The 13,767-nt window shown below is 42.5% G+C and overlaps 2 protein-coding genes across 2 annotated transcripts in view; one reads left to right on the forward strand and one right to left on the reverse strand.

The window, feature by feature from the left end:
* Positions 1-4,127: 4,127 nt before the first annotated feature.
* On the reverse strand, positions 4,128-10,312 carry cckar (cholecystokinin A receptor; the record flags this gene model as incomplete). Its single annotated transcript, XM_080859887.1, has 5 exons — positions 4,128-4,807; positions 5,107-5,234; positions 6,220-6,481; positions 8,953-9,204; positions 10,192-10,312. The coding sequence occupies 5 exons, from the start codon at positions 10,310-10,312 to the stop codon at positions 4,128-4,130; spliced, it is 1,443 nt and encodes a 480-aa protein (XP_080716013.1).
* A 3,327-nt stretch (positions 10,313-13,639) lies between these two features.
* The window catches only part of tbc1d19 (TBC1 domain family, member 19), a gene marked incomplete at both ends in the record, with an annotated part of 41,777 nt that continues 41,649 nt past the window's right edge, over positions 13,640-13,767 (forward strand). The window contains one exon of the mRNA XM_080860021.1: positions 13,640-13,738. Within this exon, the coding sequence (XP_080716147.1) occupies positions 13,640-13,738 (99 nt within the window). The remainder of the gene's footprint in view (positions 13,739-13,767) is intronic.

Here is a 13,767-nt window from a genome sequence, read left to right on the forward strand (position 1 = left end):
AAGCATGGTGCAGGGGGAAGCGTTACACACACACATGCACACGCACATCAGTAGAGGTCCATTTATCAAGCCTAGACATTTTGGGAGATGCGCAGAGTTTGTATAAATGATGCATCCAGCCAGGTGCTTAAAAGCTTTGTCTAATCCCTTTGTGTTGCTGAAGCCGACCATTTTCCTCGCTGACACACATATTGCGTTTATTGCGTTTGACAGTCGAGAGAGGAGAAATACAAACACACGCGCCACAGGGACTAAGGGTTGGCTGTGAAATTCACAGTGGCTGTGAGTTCAACAGAGAAAGTGAGAGGCACCGGAGGTTGTTGTAGGGGAGAGTGGTGTAAGATGAGCTGTTTTTTTGTACTTAAGTTGACCTATAGCCAAGGGAAAATGAGACGGGGATAAAGGTAATTCATACATAGATCAGGATGTGTGCCATCAACTGAATAACGAATGAACAACAAAATATGGGCTCCCAAAAAATAGTGGTCTTGAGACTCAACTTGTTCCATGTTAAGGGTAATTTAAAAAATATTGTGTTAATCAGATTTTAAAATATTTGAAATCTAAATATGAATTCAGTCCCCCATTCTCTGATTTGAATGGTGTTCATGTAAGAGATATTACAACTAAATTGTCTTCAGTTCTGAAACCTGAAAATGGTTTGCCAAATTTCTAGGATTAAGAAATAGACATGTAAATCTTAATCTGAATGAAACTTTTATTCTTTTGAGGAACATTCACAGATTATATCTTTTTCATTTTCAAGGTTGACTCTCATCTCTATGCCTTGCATAAATGCAACATTTTTAGGCTATAAACATAATGTAAACACCAACATGTCACATAATTTTGTGGATATCAGTATAATCACGATTTTATCCAATAACATAAACACTAACATGTCACATATGTATGGAAAATGCTATTCAAAATTACTCGAAATTCTTTTACGTCATCCACAAGTAGGTTCACAAAAGCTAGGGCTACTAGCGCTATGGGGACCCTGTTTTTATCCTGTAATTGCATGGCATGATCGCTGTTATGCTACATCTGAAATACGAAATATAATGTCAGTTATTCATTTTTAGGATGCAACACCAATTTAAACACCAAATATTTTACTTCATGTAAACCAGTGGTTCATCTTACCCCCAAGGCTCTGGCTCATTTTGCACCACAGCCTCCATTTTAGGAAAACCCAGAGCTACACTTTTGCTAATTTACTCACATGTTTTTACACACTGCCAGATAACATAACTTTTTAAACTGAAATAAATTACTTTTGATGTGGGACTGATTATAATTTATATGCTTACCACTTCATGGTTCTTTCTTCCACAGCAAGATGAAAATGGAGAATGAAAACTAAGTTTAGGGTCACATGACATAAATTCTGTACGGTTACCCAGAGGTGATGCGTCAATTTCCCCACTGCCTCATCTTAGCCCACTCTCCCCTATGAAATGAAAATTGGACATTTTTGTGTTTTCCAGAGGCCTTTCATTTTGTGATGCCTTTGATATCGATATCGAAATGAAGCAATACTGTTGTGGTACCACTCCCCTGGTCTGGCATTAATTAAATGTATTCCTCTTGCTGTAGCCTTTATGGTTCGGGGGCTTGCTTAATGTCTGCATATTATAAATACAGACACATTGCACATGGCAATACAATTTTGGCATCTGAAGTTTGTTGCATTCATATTTAAAACTTGGCTTCTCATACAGAGACATTGTTTGTGTTTATTTCCGACATGTGCAATTCAAATACAAATTTCCAACATGTCAAATTCACATGTTTGTCAACTTTGAAAATGCAACAAGTTTCTATTTATATTTAAATCTGACCTTGACCATTTTTGGCAGTGTTTGTAATATAGTTATATTTTAACATGGTCCCTCTCACAATGACATTATCAAACAGACAATCTGTTGGTGAAGCTGCTGCTGTAACAGTTTTCCAATGCCAGACAACACCTAATGGACATTGAGCATTTAGCATCCAAAGCAAATACTGTGACTTTATAGAACAATAAGCAACTACAACAGCATCACAATATTAAAAAATGCACATCCAAGGCATCGGTGATTATGGGCCTAAAGTAAACCGTTATAACATTCTTTTATCAAATAAAAAACAAAAGCAAATTACACGAAACGCTCTCGCTTCACTGCTTAGTTGAGTTCACAACAAACAAGAACATGGATTTAAATGCTACATGGTACAGGCTGCCAAGACCCTTTCTGAGTAAAACCAAACAAAGCCAGGTGTGACCAGCAAGATTCAGCGAGAAGTCAGAGTTTTTAGAAGTCCATGGTGACAGGTGTTGAAGTTCCCATGTGAAGATAACGGCAGGCGGTGATACAAAGAACTGGCCGGTACACTCACAGGAGCAAAACGGTAAACAGGTGAAGGACACCAGCCGGCAGCGACAGTGCTAACTCCACGCAAAGTACAAAGTTAGGGAACATGAGGTGTATCCTTAAGGGATCACTTTCCTGTGATGAACTCGAGACGTGGGCAACCAAGCTGGGAGTGTTCAGCAGGCCAGCAGGATGAGGGAATGGAACTACAATTGCACATCTCGTCATCCACGCTTCTTAACGTCACAAAGGTTAAAGAGCACTTGAAGTATACAAAGGGTGCTAGGTGGTGGAATGGGACAATGTCTGAGGTGATTCATGTCCAAAAAGTTATTTTTAATTGACTAAGCTGGATGACTTCACTCCCAAACTGTAGAGGCTTACAGTGAAATGGATTTTGCCCAGATTTGGGGCCACTGAGACTCTGATCCCTTTCAGGCTCCTAGATCTAGGCTCCCTTCAGTCGTTGCAGTAAAACATTTCATTTCAATTGAATTTTTATTGTGCAAAAACAAAACAATAAAACATAAATCTGATTAGCAAATACCAAAGAGCACTGAGCAAAGTGCGATGGCATACTGTAACAATACCAAGAAGACTAATCTATAAAGACCATAGAGATCTCTTGTCAGGTTTGGGCAGGTCCCCTTGGTTACAGCCACAAATTGTATGTCCCCAATATGCAGCGGAGAAGTGAAGTGATGAACACCGCTGTGTACGCCTGCATTACATAATCACTGGCTTTGGAATGAGTTTTAAAGTGCTACGAAGGAACGTGGCGAGGGGAAAGTATTGAATGCGCTGTGGCCTCAGCTATTCGGTATGGCTGCACAGGGGTGTCTGTCTGTATGTTTGCCGACGCCTCGGCACTCACTGGAGATCTTAAAAGGATTTGAAAGTGCTAGCTCTGCACTTTCAGAGGGACATCTGGACAGCGTCAAAGCCCAACTGTGAAGTGCCTTCATAGGCTCTGTGGCAGCGCTGGTATGGCAGCTAGCTGGAGGGTCTTGAGGTGGCAGAAAGTGCACAAGAGTCTTATACTGTGTGTGTGCACCTCCTGTAGCCTAGCCTCTATAGACGAGTCTGTAATACAACTCCATGTTTGCACAGTGGCTGCAGAGGGAACAGAGAGAGGTGGATGGGACTTGAATCCACACTCGTTAAAGCTGCTGTTGCCCCACCCCACCCCCACCCGTTGGCATTAATGAATGAATTTAAATGTCTCCACATGCCCCCAACAGGGCAATAACTCACTATCTATCCTGCCTGTAGTAAGCCAACACAACTGTATTTACGGCACCAGAGTCAGTGTCAGGCGGCATTAGTGTCTGGCTTCCTGAGAGCTTGCCCTGTGGTCAATGAGTCATGGCAAGCCAAGCTTTAACCGCTGTAAGAGCGGCATCCACAGCCAGATCCCAACACATGGGCCTGTTTGGAGGGAGGCAGATAAGTCCGCTGCAAGAGGGGGGATGGCGGAGCTGCCACCAGCAAGCAGACAGCATAGAAAACCCCAGTAAGAACGCTGACTTGTGTGTGTGGGTGTTTGGTTTGTATGTGTGAAATGAGGTCAGGTGAAAGAAAAGGAGAGGGAAACGGGAGGTGTGTGTGTGTGTGTGTGTGTGTGTATGTGTGTGTGTGTGTGTGTGTGTGTGTGTGTGTGTGTGTATGTGTGTGTGTGTGTGTGTGTGTGTGTGTGTGTGTGTGTGTGCATGTGCGTGTTAGCGCTGGGGGCGTTGCTAAAAGGTGGTCTGCAGTCTGACAGGCTTAGGCCTGAGCGGAGCCGCGGATGCTGCTGTAGGTGAACCGTGTCAGAGAGCCCCCTCCGCTTGATGGCGAGTGGCCGTTGTCATTCGCCGCCCCGGGCCCTCCACCCCCTCCTCCTCCTCCCACACCCGCCATGGTCAGGACGCTCCGTCGGCTCCCGGTGCGGTCGCCCACCCCCCCCGTGCCTCCTCCTCCCCCTCCTCCACCGCCTGTGCCACAGCAGCTGAAGGTGGCCAGGAATCCCTGGCGGAAGCGCTTGTTCATGAAGCAGTAGATGATGGGGTTGACACAGGCGGAGGTGTAGGACAGCAGGTGGATGAAGGAGATGGGGGCGCCCGAGAGCAGGCGGTCGGCCGAACGGCGGTCAAAGGCGCGCCACGCGTTCACGGTGAAGATGGGCATCCAGCAGAGGAAGAAGAGCACGACGATGACCAGGAGCATGCGGATCACGCGCTTCTTGGCCAGCAGGTTGGCCGTGGGGTTGCTGCTACACACGCGGCTCACTTTGGCTTTGCTGCCGGAGGTGCCGGCACCGCCGCCGCTGCTGCTGTTGCTGCTGGCCGAGATCACAAGCGCCGCCGACTGATGGTGGGCTGCGTCCGAGCGACGCTTCTTGGAGGGCTGGAAGTAGCAGCCGTCGCTATCGCCGACCTTCAGACTGCTGGTGCTGCTCTGCCTGTCTGAAGGGTCAGGCAAAGAGAAAAGATAGTAATCCATTATTAATCATATTCATTACACAGTTTAAGTTTTGGATTATTATTATTATTTAAGTTAGGTTCATTATGTTTTTACAAGGAAATCCAAATCATTTTCCAAACTAAAATTGGGTTGGTAATCAAGTGGATCTATTTGTATAGGAGACTCACATTGAACAGTAATTGTGCTTTCAAAACAAGAGGAGAAAAGCTTTTTATCACAGTTGTATATAATTACATGATGGTGCTGGTCACTGGAAATAAAGCAGTGGTTTAATCCCTACCTCTGGTTGCTTTCCTGTTATCCATCTCAAACTTCATTCCTCTGTAGAGCTCCAGAGAAATGAGGCCATAGGCTAACATCATCATGATCCCCGGGATCAGGAAGAGAACCAGCAGCAGAAACACATACCTGGAAAAATCCAAACACGTGAGCCGACAAACTTAAATGTTGTGAAATGTTTACCTATAGAATTTGAATCAGAAACAGTTCTATATGTATATTTAAAATAGTTTTTTTCTGGAAGTAAAAAATACTTCAAAATGGCTGGTGATGAATAACATAAATCTCAATACTTAAAACCACGCTTTTGACCGTCATCTATATGACTGCATTCCCCATATTATACATAAATGTTACAGTAAATGAACTATTAATGTTAACTGTTGAACTATCGCTTGATGACCGTCCTCAATCATCTCCTTCCATCTGTGGACAATCAATAAACAATCATCACACGCTCCCCAAAATGCAAACTGAAATAAAAAGGCTAAGACATTAAACACTGTGCACCAGACATCATACACGCCCAGTATTCCATAGGATCACTGGATACATAATGAATCGTTCTCATATAGCTCAGTCTTCCACAAGTAAACATTAATCAGCTTTTCTGGCCCTGACCAAAGAGAGCTCCACATGCCTGTGTTTGTTTTGGCAAACTGGCCTTCTATTTCAGAGTCCCATTTCTTGGAAAAGCCAGACATTTTGCAAAATGTTTGTTTTTGAGACTTCCCAAATGTATTTTTCAGTCTATGCTAATTGAAATATACTGATGACCTCATTTGATGACGATGTGATCCCACTATACTGCCTTGACAGGGAAACAAAATAACCATATCATATAATCCATAGATTATGATCCAAAAAAGGCATATTTGCAAGCCTCTTACTTTGAAGACTGGCCAAATCTAAGAAATACTTAAATACTCAAATCCACGAGAGTAAACTCGTAAACCAGTCAAATTTGACAAAGTGGAACTCACTACCCAATCAGTCTTGGGTCCATTCCCACAGATCTACTAGTTCCTGCTGTGGACAACAATGGCTTCCACTTGTCCCCTGAAGAGCCTCCAGGACCCTCACACACCCTTCCTCCCTTTCCCCTCTTTCTCACCAGGACTGCTGGATGGCGTCGCTGTGCCACATGAGGCGGCACATGTTGCCGGTGCTGTTGTTCATGCGGGTGAAGGGCACCAGCGTGCTGGAGATGGGGTAGGGCAGCATGAGGAGGAGGGACAGCACCCAGGTGGCGCTGATCACCTTGGCGGCGTGCGACTTGGTCTGCCAGGAGCGGGAGGTGAGGGGGTTGCAGATGGCACTGTAGCGCTCCAGGGAGATGGCCACCAGGTTAAAGGTCGACACGCTCACTGAGATGCCTGGGGGGTGTGGAGGGTGAGGGGCAAGGGATGGGGGGGGGGGGGGGGGGGTGGTATATGGGAAACGTGTTAAAGAAAATATCCTGTTGCAGCTGTCAGGTGAAATTACATATAGTTTGGTCACAGTACATACAGTCATACTATGCAGCATAGTAACATCATGTGACCAGGTCAAGGACAGTGGAGCAGCGTCTGAATTTGTTAAAGGAAAAATGTCTATGTTGTTTCTGCTTAACCTGGGAATTGTCCGATGGAAACAGTTCAGTGACTGTGGTTTTGTCACAGTGTTTCTCACAGTTCCACCCAGGGTTGAACGGCACTTTGTGATGACAGATGCTAATGCTAAAAGGGGTGGCTCTCTCTTCTCAAAATTCAGCCACAGCTTCACAAAAGCACCACTCTCCTTCGATGTCCACCTTTTGGTTCTGAGCCATACTCTGAGCTCAGACGCCATGTCACTGTAAATTGGTTCAGAGTGTTTTGAATGCAGTAAACTCTCAAATCGTTCCCATTACCGTTCAAATAAAACTCTATATATACTATACTATATTATACTATACTATTCTATACGATACATACTGCCATTTACATCTGGCTTTGCGACTGTAAATCTTTGATCATACCACAACATACTATCCAAGTTGTTTCTGCTTCACCTTGGTGCACTCATGCATTCTAGATGGTCCAGATCTGAGCTAACTAGCAAAACCAGAGAGTTGACTACAAAACTTGGGTCAAACAGAAACTTTTGGAATGTATCTCACACAGCCCGGATCAGGCAGCCATGACTGACAGAATGGGCCCATGGTCCCTGAGTACCCAGTGCACAGTAGCCCAGCACACAGACACTAGGAAAGATACCTCCCCATGAATTATGCACAACGTCCTGAATTCTGTCATCATAGAAGTGCAGTGGAGATTCAATCTTTTTTTATTTTTTTTATCTGTAATCTGTGAAAATACAGAGGATAGTAATACAGAGAAAACCACTCAGGAATTCAAGTATCTGATGATATCGTATAGAAAACCAGCACTACCTGAAAGAACTGCATGGAAGTGAGTGAGTTAATGTCACCGGCATTTTAACGGCGCGTCAACTTTGTTCTTTACAGGTGTTCGGAGACAGAGCTACGGCCCAGCACTTCTCCACAATCAACAACCACTATCTGTTACCGATGAATGTTAACAAACTCTGAGAGTCATTTCAATGGGCCCCTGTAAATCCATCTGCATTATCCTAGGTCTCAGGGAGCCACATAAACACATTAAACAACCGGGACAGGTTTGGACACAGAGGCCTCACAAGAGCGATGCTGTTGTCTCGCCGTCAAACTACCTTGCACATTATCCACCTACCTCAAAGGCCTCCGACTATCTTGTGTTAAATTTAGGTGGCATTAGTTGAAGATGGAGGGCTGATTATTTTGAATGAGTTCTGTTCTAGAAGATTTACAAGGAGGATAATGGTGTGTTTGTGTGTGTATGTGTGTGTGTGTGTGACTGAACAAGCGTTCACAGGACAACAACACGGACCTGTTGCCACACATCTGTGTGAGACTGATACAAGGGGCCACAAAGACAACTCTGAAGTGGCGTCCTGTGAGGAGTGCGCGCCCTGTAAATGTTTCCATAAATCACGCTGAGGCCGAACCGATGCTCCGCAGGCTCCCCAAGCAGCGCACAGAGCCACAAACTCCCATGACTTTATTTGGTGTGTGTCCCCCACAGCCCCGTTTAACACCAGTTGCTTAACAGCACTTGGCCAATGCCCCCCCTCCCCCCCCATTAAAAAAGGGTCCAGAGTATTTACCAGGCAATTTCTCATTTGTCATCATAAACATGTTATTTGAGTGGTTGATGCAGAATTAGCTACAGGCATTGTTTTTCTTTTGCCTCACCCATCCCTAAGCGTCTATTTTACATAACAGATTAGCAGACTGGACTGTTGACTGGAATCCAAGAGACAGACAGTGCAACCAAACTGGGCAATGTCACAATTTTGAAACCTTAGGGTGTTTATAATTAGGAAGAAATCCCACATCTTAGTCATAAAATACTCAACAGGGACAAGGTAAGAACTTCAGTTCGCCTTAAAGCATGACAAATCCCTTAAGGACATTTTCTCCTAGTGCAGATATATTGCTAAGATGTCCTCGATTCTGAGTCAGTAGCTCAGTAGTCATTTAACCATATTTTCTGTTTGGTGGGTCTGGCCCAGTTACTCTACAAGGTCTACGCAAGTGCCACCTGCCCCCTACCCCCTCAAAACACTCCACCTCTTCAGCTGTGACTGACATTAGACATAGTACAGCGGCATGGGCCTACATGCTTCTTCAAGACTTGATACATTTACACTGGAACTCTGAAATGAAAATCTTGTTGAAAAGACCCTTCGCCAACACCACAGTGTGCACACTGAAGGATTGCGCATTGACACTGATTTCAGATCTGTAACTCTTTGTGAGACTCACCCATGAAGTACATGGCCCCCTTGCAGATGCCACTGCCAAACACGAAATCCTTCATGAGGTTGGGGACGAGGGTGAAAGGCATGCAGAAGAGGCAGAGCATCAGGTCGCTCACGGCCAACGACAGCAGGAAGAGATTGGTGACGGTGCGCATCCGCCGGTTCCTCACCAGCACGGCAATGATAAGACTGTTGCCGAAGATGCTGAGGAGGAAGATGATGCTATAGAGGACGATCCGCACCGCCTGATTCATGTCTGAGGAACGCGGGGAAAGCAAGCCAAAACAAGAAGAAGACAAGCGTTAGACTAGACTAGTGGGTGACTGGACACCATTACAACCAAAACAAGAACATGTTTTCTTTCTTGTAAAAGAAGCTGATTATTATTTTTTTATCAGCCTATGCTTAGTTAATTGTGGTGTTGTGCACTTTTATTGTAGGTCTGTACTCTGTAGGCTAAACTTGCATAATGAGCAGATTTTTCTTTAAAAAACATTGAGCAGAGAGCAGTATCTTGCACAACTGGTTTAAGGTTCACCACCCAACATGCAGAAACACGTTGGCGTGAAAAAATGTTTCACAGCTAATCAGTCATTTTATCAGAATACATTTTTGTAGTAACCCTCCTGGTTGTTTGACATGTAACAATAATCATAACAACAACATCTTTATCAACAACGACAATAATATCAATTCTAATTTCGTGAAGGCACAATCTCACATTGTTCATTTCCCTCAGGGACATTTTCTTTGCTAGAGGCAGTATGGGCTTAGGTTATTCAAGTGACCTAAAAGAATGTTTTAATTACAGTAACAAACTATGGCTGTGCACAAACGTCTGAACAAAGTCTAATAGAATCTATTAATATTCACTCCGCGGGCAGCCCATCTGCTGGTGAGAGTTTAGGTCCCCCCGCTGTGTAAAAAGTGGACCCATGCGTATCGCAACTAGTGTACCGTAGATAAGCCTCCCCTTTGGGCCACTGCAACGGCAAACAAGGGAGGAATGTATACGGTATGTACAGTTGCAAAAAAAAAAAAACATGCAAAAAATATGGTCATCACGTAGCCATCCGGTTTAAAAGTCTGGTTCTTTGTCTTATTAAATATTATTACCATCTAATAAACGATTACTAGTTTGCCACATTAAGTTAGTTTATAATGAGTAAGAACTATTACGTTCAGTCAAAGCTATATTGAAACGTCCCTTAGCATTTGTATTTGTCTAGTGTATAAACTTTACCTTTTGGTTCTGGAGGGGCTTCTGGTTCACATTCTGAGACGTTCCGAATTCCAAGTCCACATAATATTTTATAAATATCGGTGGTATTTAGGAGCATATCATGGATGGTAAACGTCTCCATTGTCGTGTTTGTTTTATCCTCGTATTACTCAAAAAGGTCAAGGCGAAATTTCATTTCCAAATGTACATATATCGTAGGCTTGTTGATGATTATGGCATCATGCCTCGGACTCCCGTAACCAAACACTATAATTGTCGCTCCAAAATCAAGTCGTCCTCAGAACATTAAAAGAATTGACGACGAGTTTGAAACTAATTGGCGTCATACGTGGCCATAATAAAGTCCACCACAGTTCATTTCAACAATGAAACTGATAGCCAAAGCGTATGAAATATACCTTGCATCACGACTTCATGCCTGTGATCTCGGTTGATGAACTGCGCGCGCTGCGCACCGGCTGGAGGGCTAGAGGTTTCTGAGCGCACGAGAGCGCATGGGTGGTTCGTATTTTTCCGTCTTCAAACTTAATCCCGCCTATCCATCTATCTATGCGTGGTTTACAGTCATGCAGTCAATATACTGCATTAAAACTATCACTTGACAAGAGATAACTGGATTAGGTTACAATTTGAACAAACAACATTGAAGGACTGATATATGTCCAAATATGTATGCACTTATAGCAATCTCATGACCTAACTTTAAAGAACCTCACCACTGTCAAACATTTGAATCCATTAGAACACAAATTGATATAAGGCAGGTTTAACAATCATTATGAGTTATTATTGAGTTATTTCTCCCCAAAGCCATAGTTCACATGCTGTAAAACTCAGTATAAATAATTCTAGTCTTTTCTAACCCATTGGGTATGGAGACGAGTGCTTGAGAAACGTCAGATCATATGTAGCTAAGCCCTCTCTCCACACAGACACACTAAAACAGAAAGATGCATTTCATTTGGGTGAGAATCACTATATCATTCAGTAGTCGAATGACTCCACCTTTTCAGCTGAGCTAGTTGGATAGTCATAGACAGCAGGGCTGTTACCATGCGAATCTGAACAGTTTCTGGACAACAAAACAGGAGAAATATGTAAGTTCAGCGGGGACAAACTACTCAATGATATTTGCTTCATTTCAGTTGTTCAGTATAGATAGTTGAAGTTGCACCAGACTTGGTAAGGGTATTGTCGTTCAAATTATGGGGGCCACAACAAGTACCAAAGTAATAAGTGATGGTGCATGGGGATTAAAAAAAGCCTCTGAATACTTAGACAAATCCTTAAATAGTGAAATATGATGTTCCGTAACCCAACGAAAATCCTTAATCTCATTTTGCTCCGAAAACAAAGAGAGAGTATTTTTTTTTGTAGGACTGAAACACTGGATCTCTTGTTTACAGATATTGGTTTGTATCGGATTAGCAATGTAAAATCCCTTTTAGTTGGTAAATAAAGGTAAGAAAGCTGGTATTTTGTTGCAGTCTATAATAGAAATCCAGTGATTTGTATCATGTACTGTCACAGTCAATGTTGTTTAATGATGGTTTGGGGATGGAAAAAGTAGATTTCTGTTGGTTGAAGGGAATTCACTTGAACTGAAAAAGCTAACACTCAAAAAACTCTAACCTCTACAAAAGGATTAAAAAAATCTAGAATATAAAATATGATGCCTAGAAGTCTAGAATGTAAAGTGATGGTCTTGAGAGGAGATCACTATACTTATGTCATATACAGGTTTCACGTGGTAATCAGGACATTATGGGAGTATATCTACATTGTGAATTCCTCCTCATCTTCTCTGTGTGTTCTGCCACATTGATTCTCCCTTATTCAGCCCTCTTGCTGCCGGCCTTGTCTCTTAAAGGCACCCAGTGCAACTTTATGTAAACATTCAGTGAAAAATAAACATTCAATTTCTAGTCTTTTTTACACGTAGTAAGTTTCAATAACTCCATACCATTACATATCGACATTCAAGGAGCAAAGATGAGACGTCGTTGTGTGGTGAGAACTGATAGAAAATCGTAAACAACAACAATCGCTGGTGGGGAGAAGCCATTTTTCCATTGACTGGAAGCCTGCTTTATTTATTGTAGGTTACAAAAAATAAAGAAAATGGCGGCGATTGTTGTTTTTATCGATTTTCTATCAGTTCTCACCACACAACGACGTCTCATCTTTGCTGCTTGAATGTCGGTATGTAATGGTATGGAGTTATTGAAACTTACTATGTGTAAAAAAGACTAGAAATTGAATGTTTATTTTTAAGCCTCGAAAGTTGCACTGGGTGCCTTTAATAGCCGAGAACCTTTTGTAGCTCACTGTGTCTTATTTTATTCACTGTGTCTTTCCTCTCAATCAAATAATTCATGTAATTTCAAATTCACAACAGCACAAGGAACATCTTCTTCTCTGTATAACTGTAACTGTAAAAAACATGAATTCATTCCTTATTATGAACTAATTCAGAACACCATAAATGACAGTGTCTTTTAACACTGATGTTTCTCTGTACAGTTGCAGCCTTTCACCAGTATACCAATATGCTTCTGCACAACCAGCAACCAGAGTTTTGATCCTCCTTCTCACTTGATCAAATCTTCTCAAAATTCAGACAATGCAGAAAGAGATTCAGACAAGTGTCTGATGCTCCACCCTCTTTCAGGAACAGTGCTCCGGCTTCCCCGCCCACTCACCATTTTCCTTCCCAGCTCCACACTATTCACATTTCAAAGCTTTCAGGGTTTTTATTCATGTTTGACCGCGTTCTTGTCTATTCAGGTCAAACTGAACTATATTTAATAATCATAGCTTTGATCAGTCCCCAAGACAATCTTTTAGTTTCATAATACACAATTAAAAACAAAACAGAGAGAGATAGATTAGGGACTTATAAAAATACAGCAGCTTGCATAGTAACTACGTCCACTCAGGGCATTTGGTAACACAGTAAAATGATGGTCATCTGATATTAAGGACACTTAAAAAGGATTAAACATCACTTAACTAAAGCAACTTTCCTTTAGATCTTAATCTCCAAATCATAACAGGAGCCTTCTAAACTGCATGAACATTACAGTGGTAGGCCTACATTACATAGCCCAAAAAAAACCCTGTAATTTATAAAGCAGAAGGTCTTTGATGACCAACTTTTGTTGTATTTCGAGACCTCTTCAAATACATTTCAAACTTCTTATTGCAAGCTGTGGACTTGTAGATTCAGATTCTGTAGAATTCTGAAAAACACAGGATTCTATACATTTGAACATGCAATGTGAACTTTTGCTGTAGGAACCAATTTTTTCTCGGACACTGTTTCCTCCAAATACATGGTCCTTAGTTGCTTAGTTACGGTTGTAGGGTCTGCATTTGCAGATGACAGCTAGATAGCTACCTGGCGTGCAAGCTAAATTAGTTGTTTACATGGCATCAGACAGCAAAAATGATGGACGAAGGAACGGAGCTGTCGTTTACAATCGCCCAAATTGTTCAGCGCTTTAAAGGAACACATTTGCATTCCCAGTTAGAAAGGCAGGCCAAAGTGAGTAGCTGAATAATGTGTGCAACACG

The sequence above is a fragment of the Sprattus sprattus genome, assembly GCF_963457725.1.
Source record: "Sprattus sprattus genome assembly, chromosome: 21".
In the NCBI taxonomy this organism is placed as follows: Eukaryota; Metazoa; Chordata; class Actinopteri; order Clupeiformes; family Clupeidae; genus Sprattus; species Sprattus sprattus.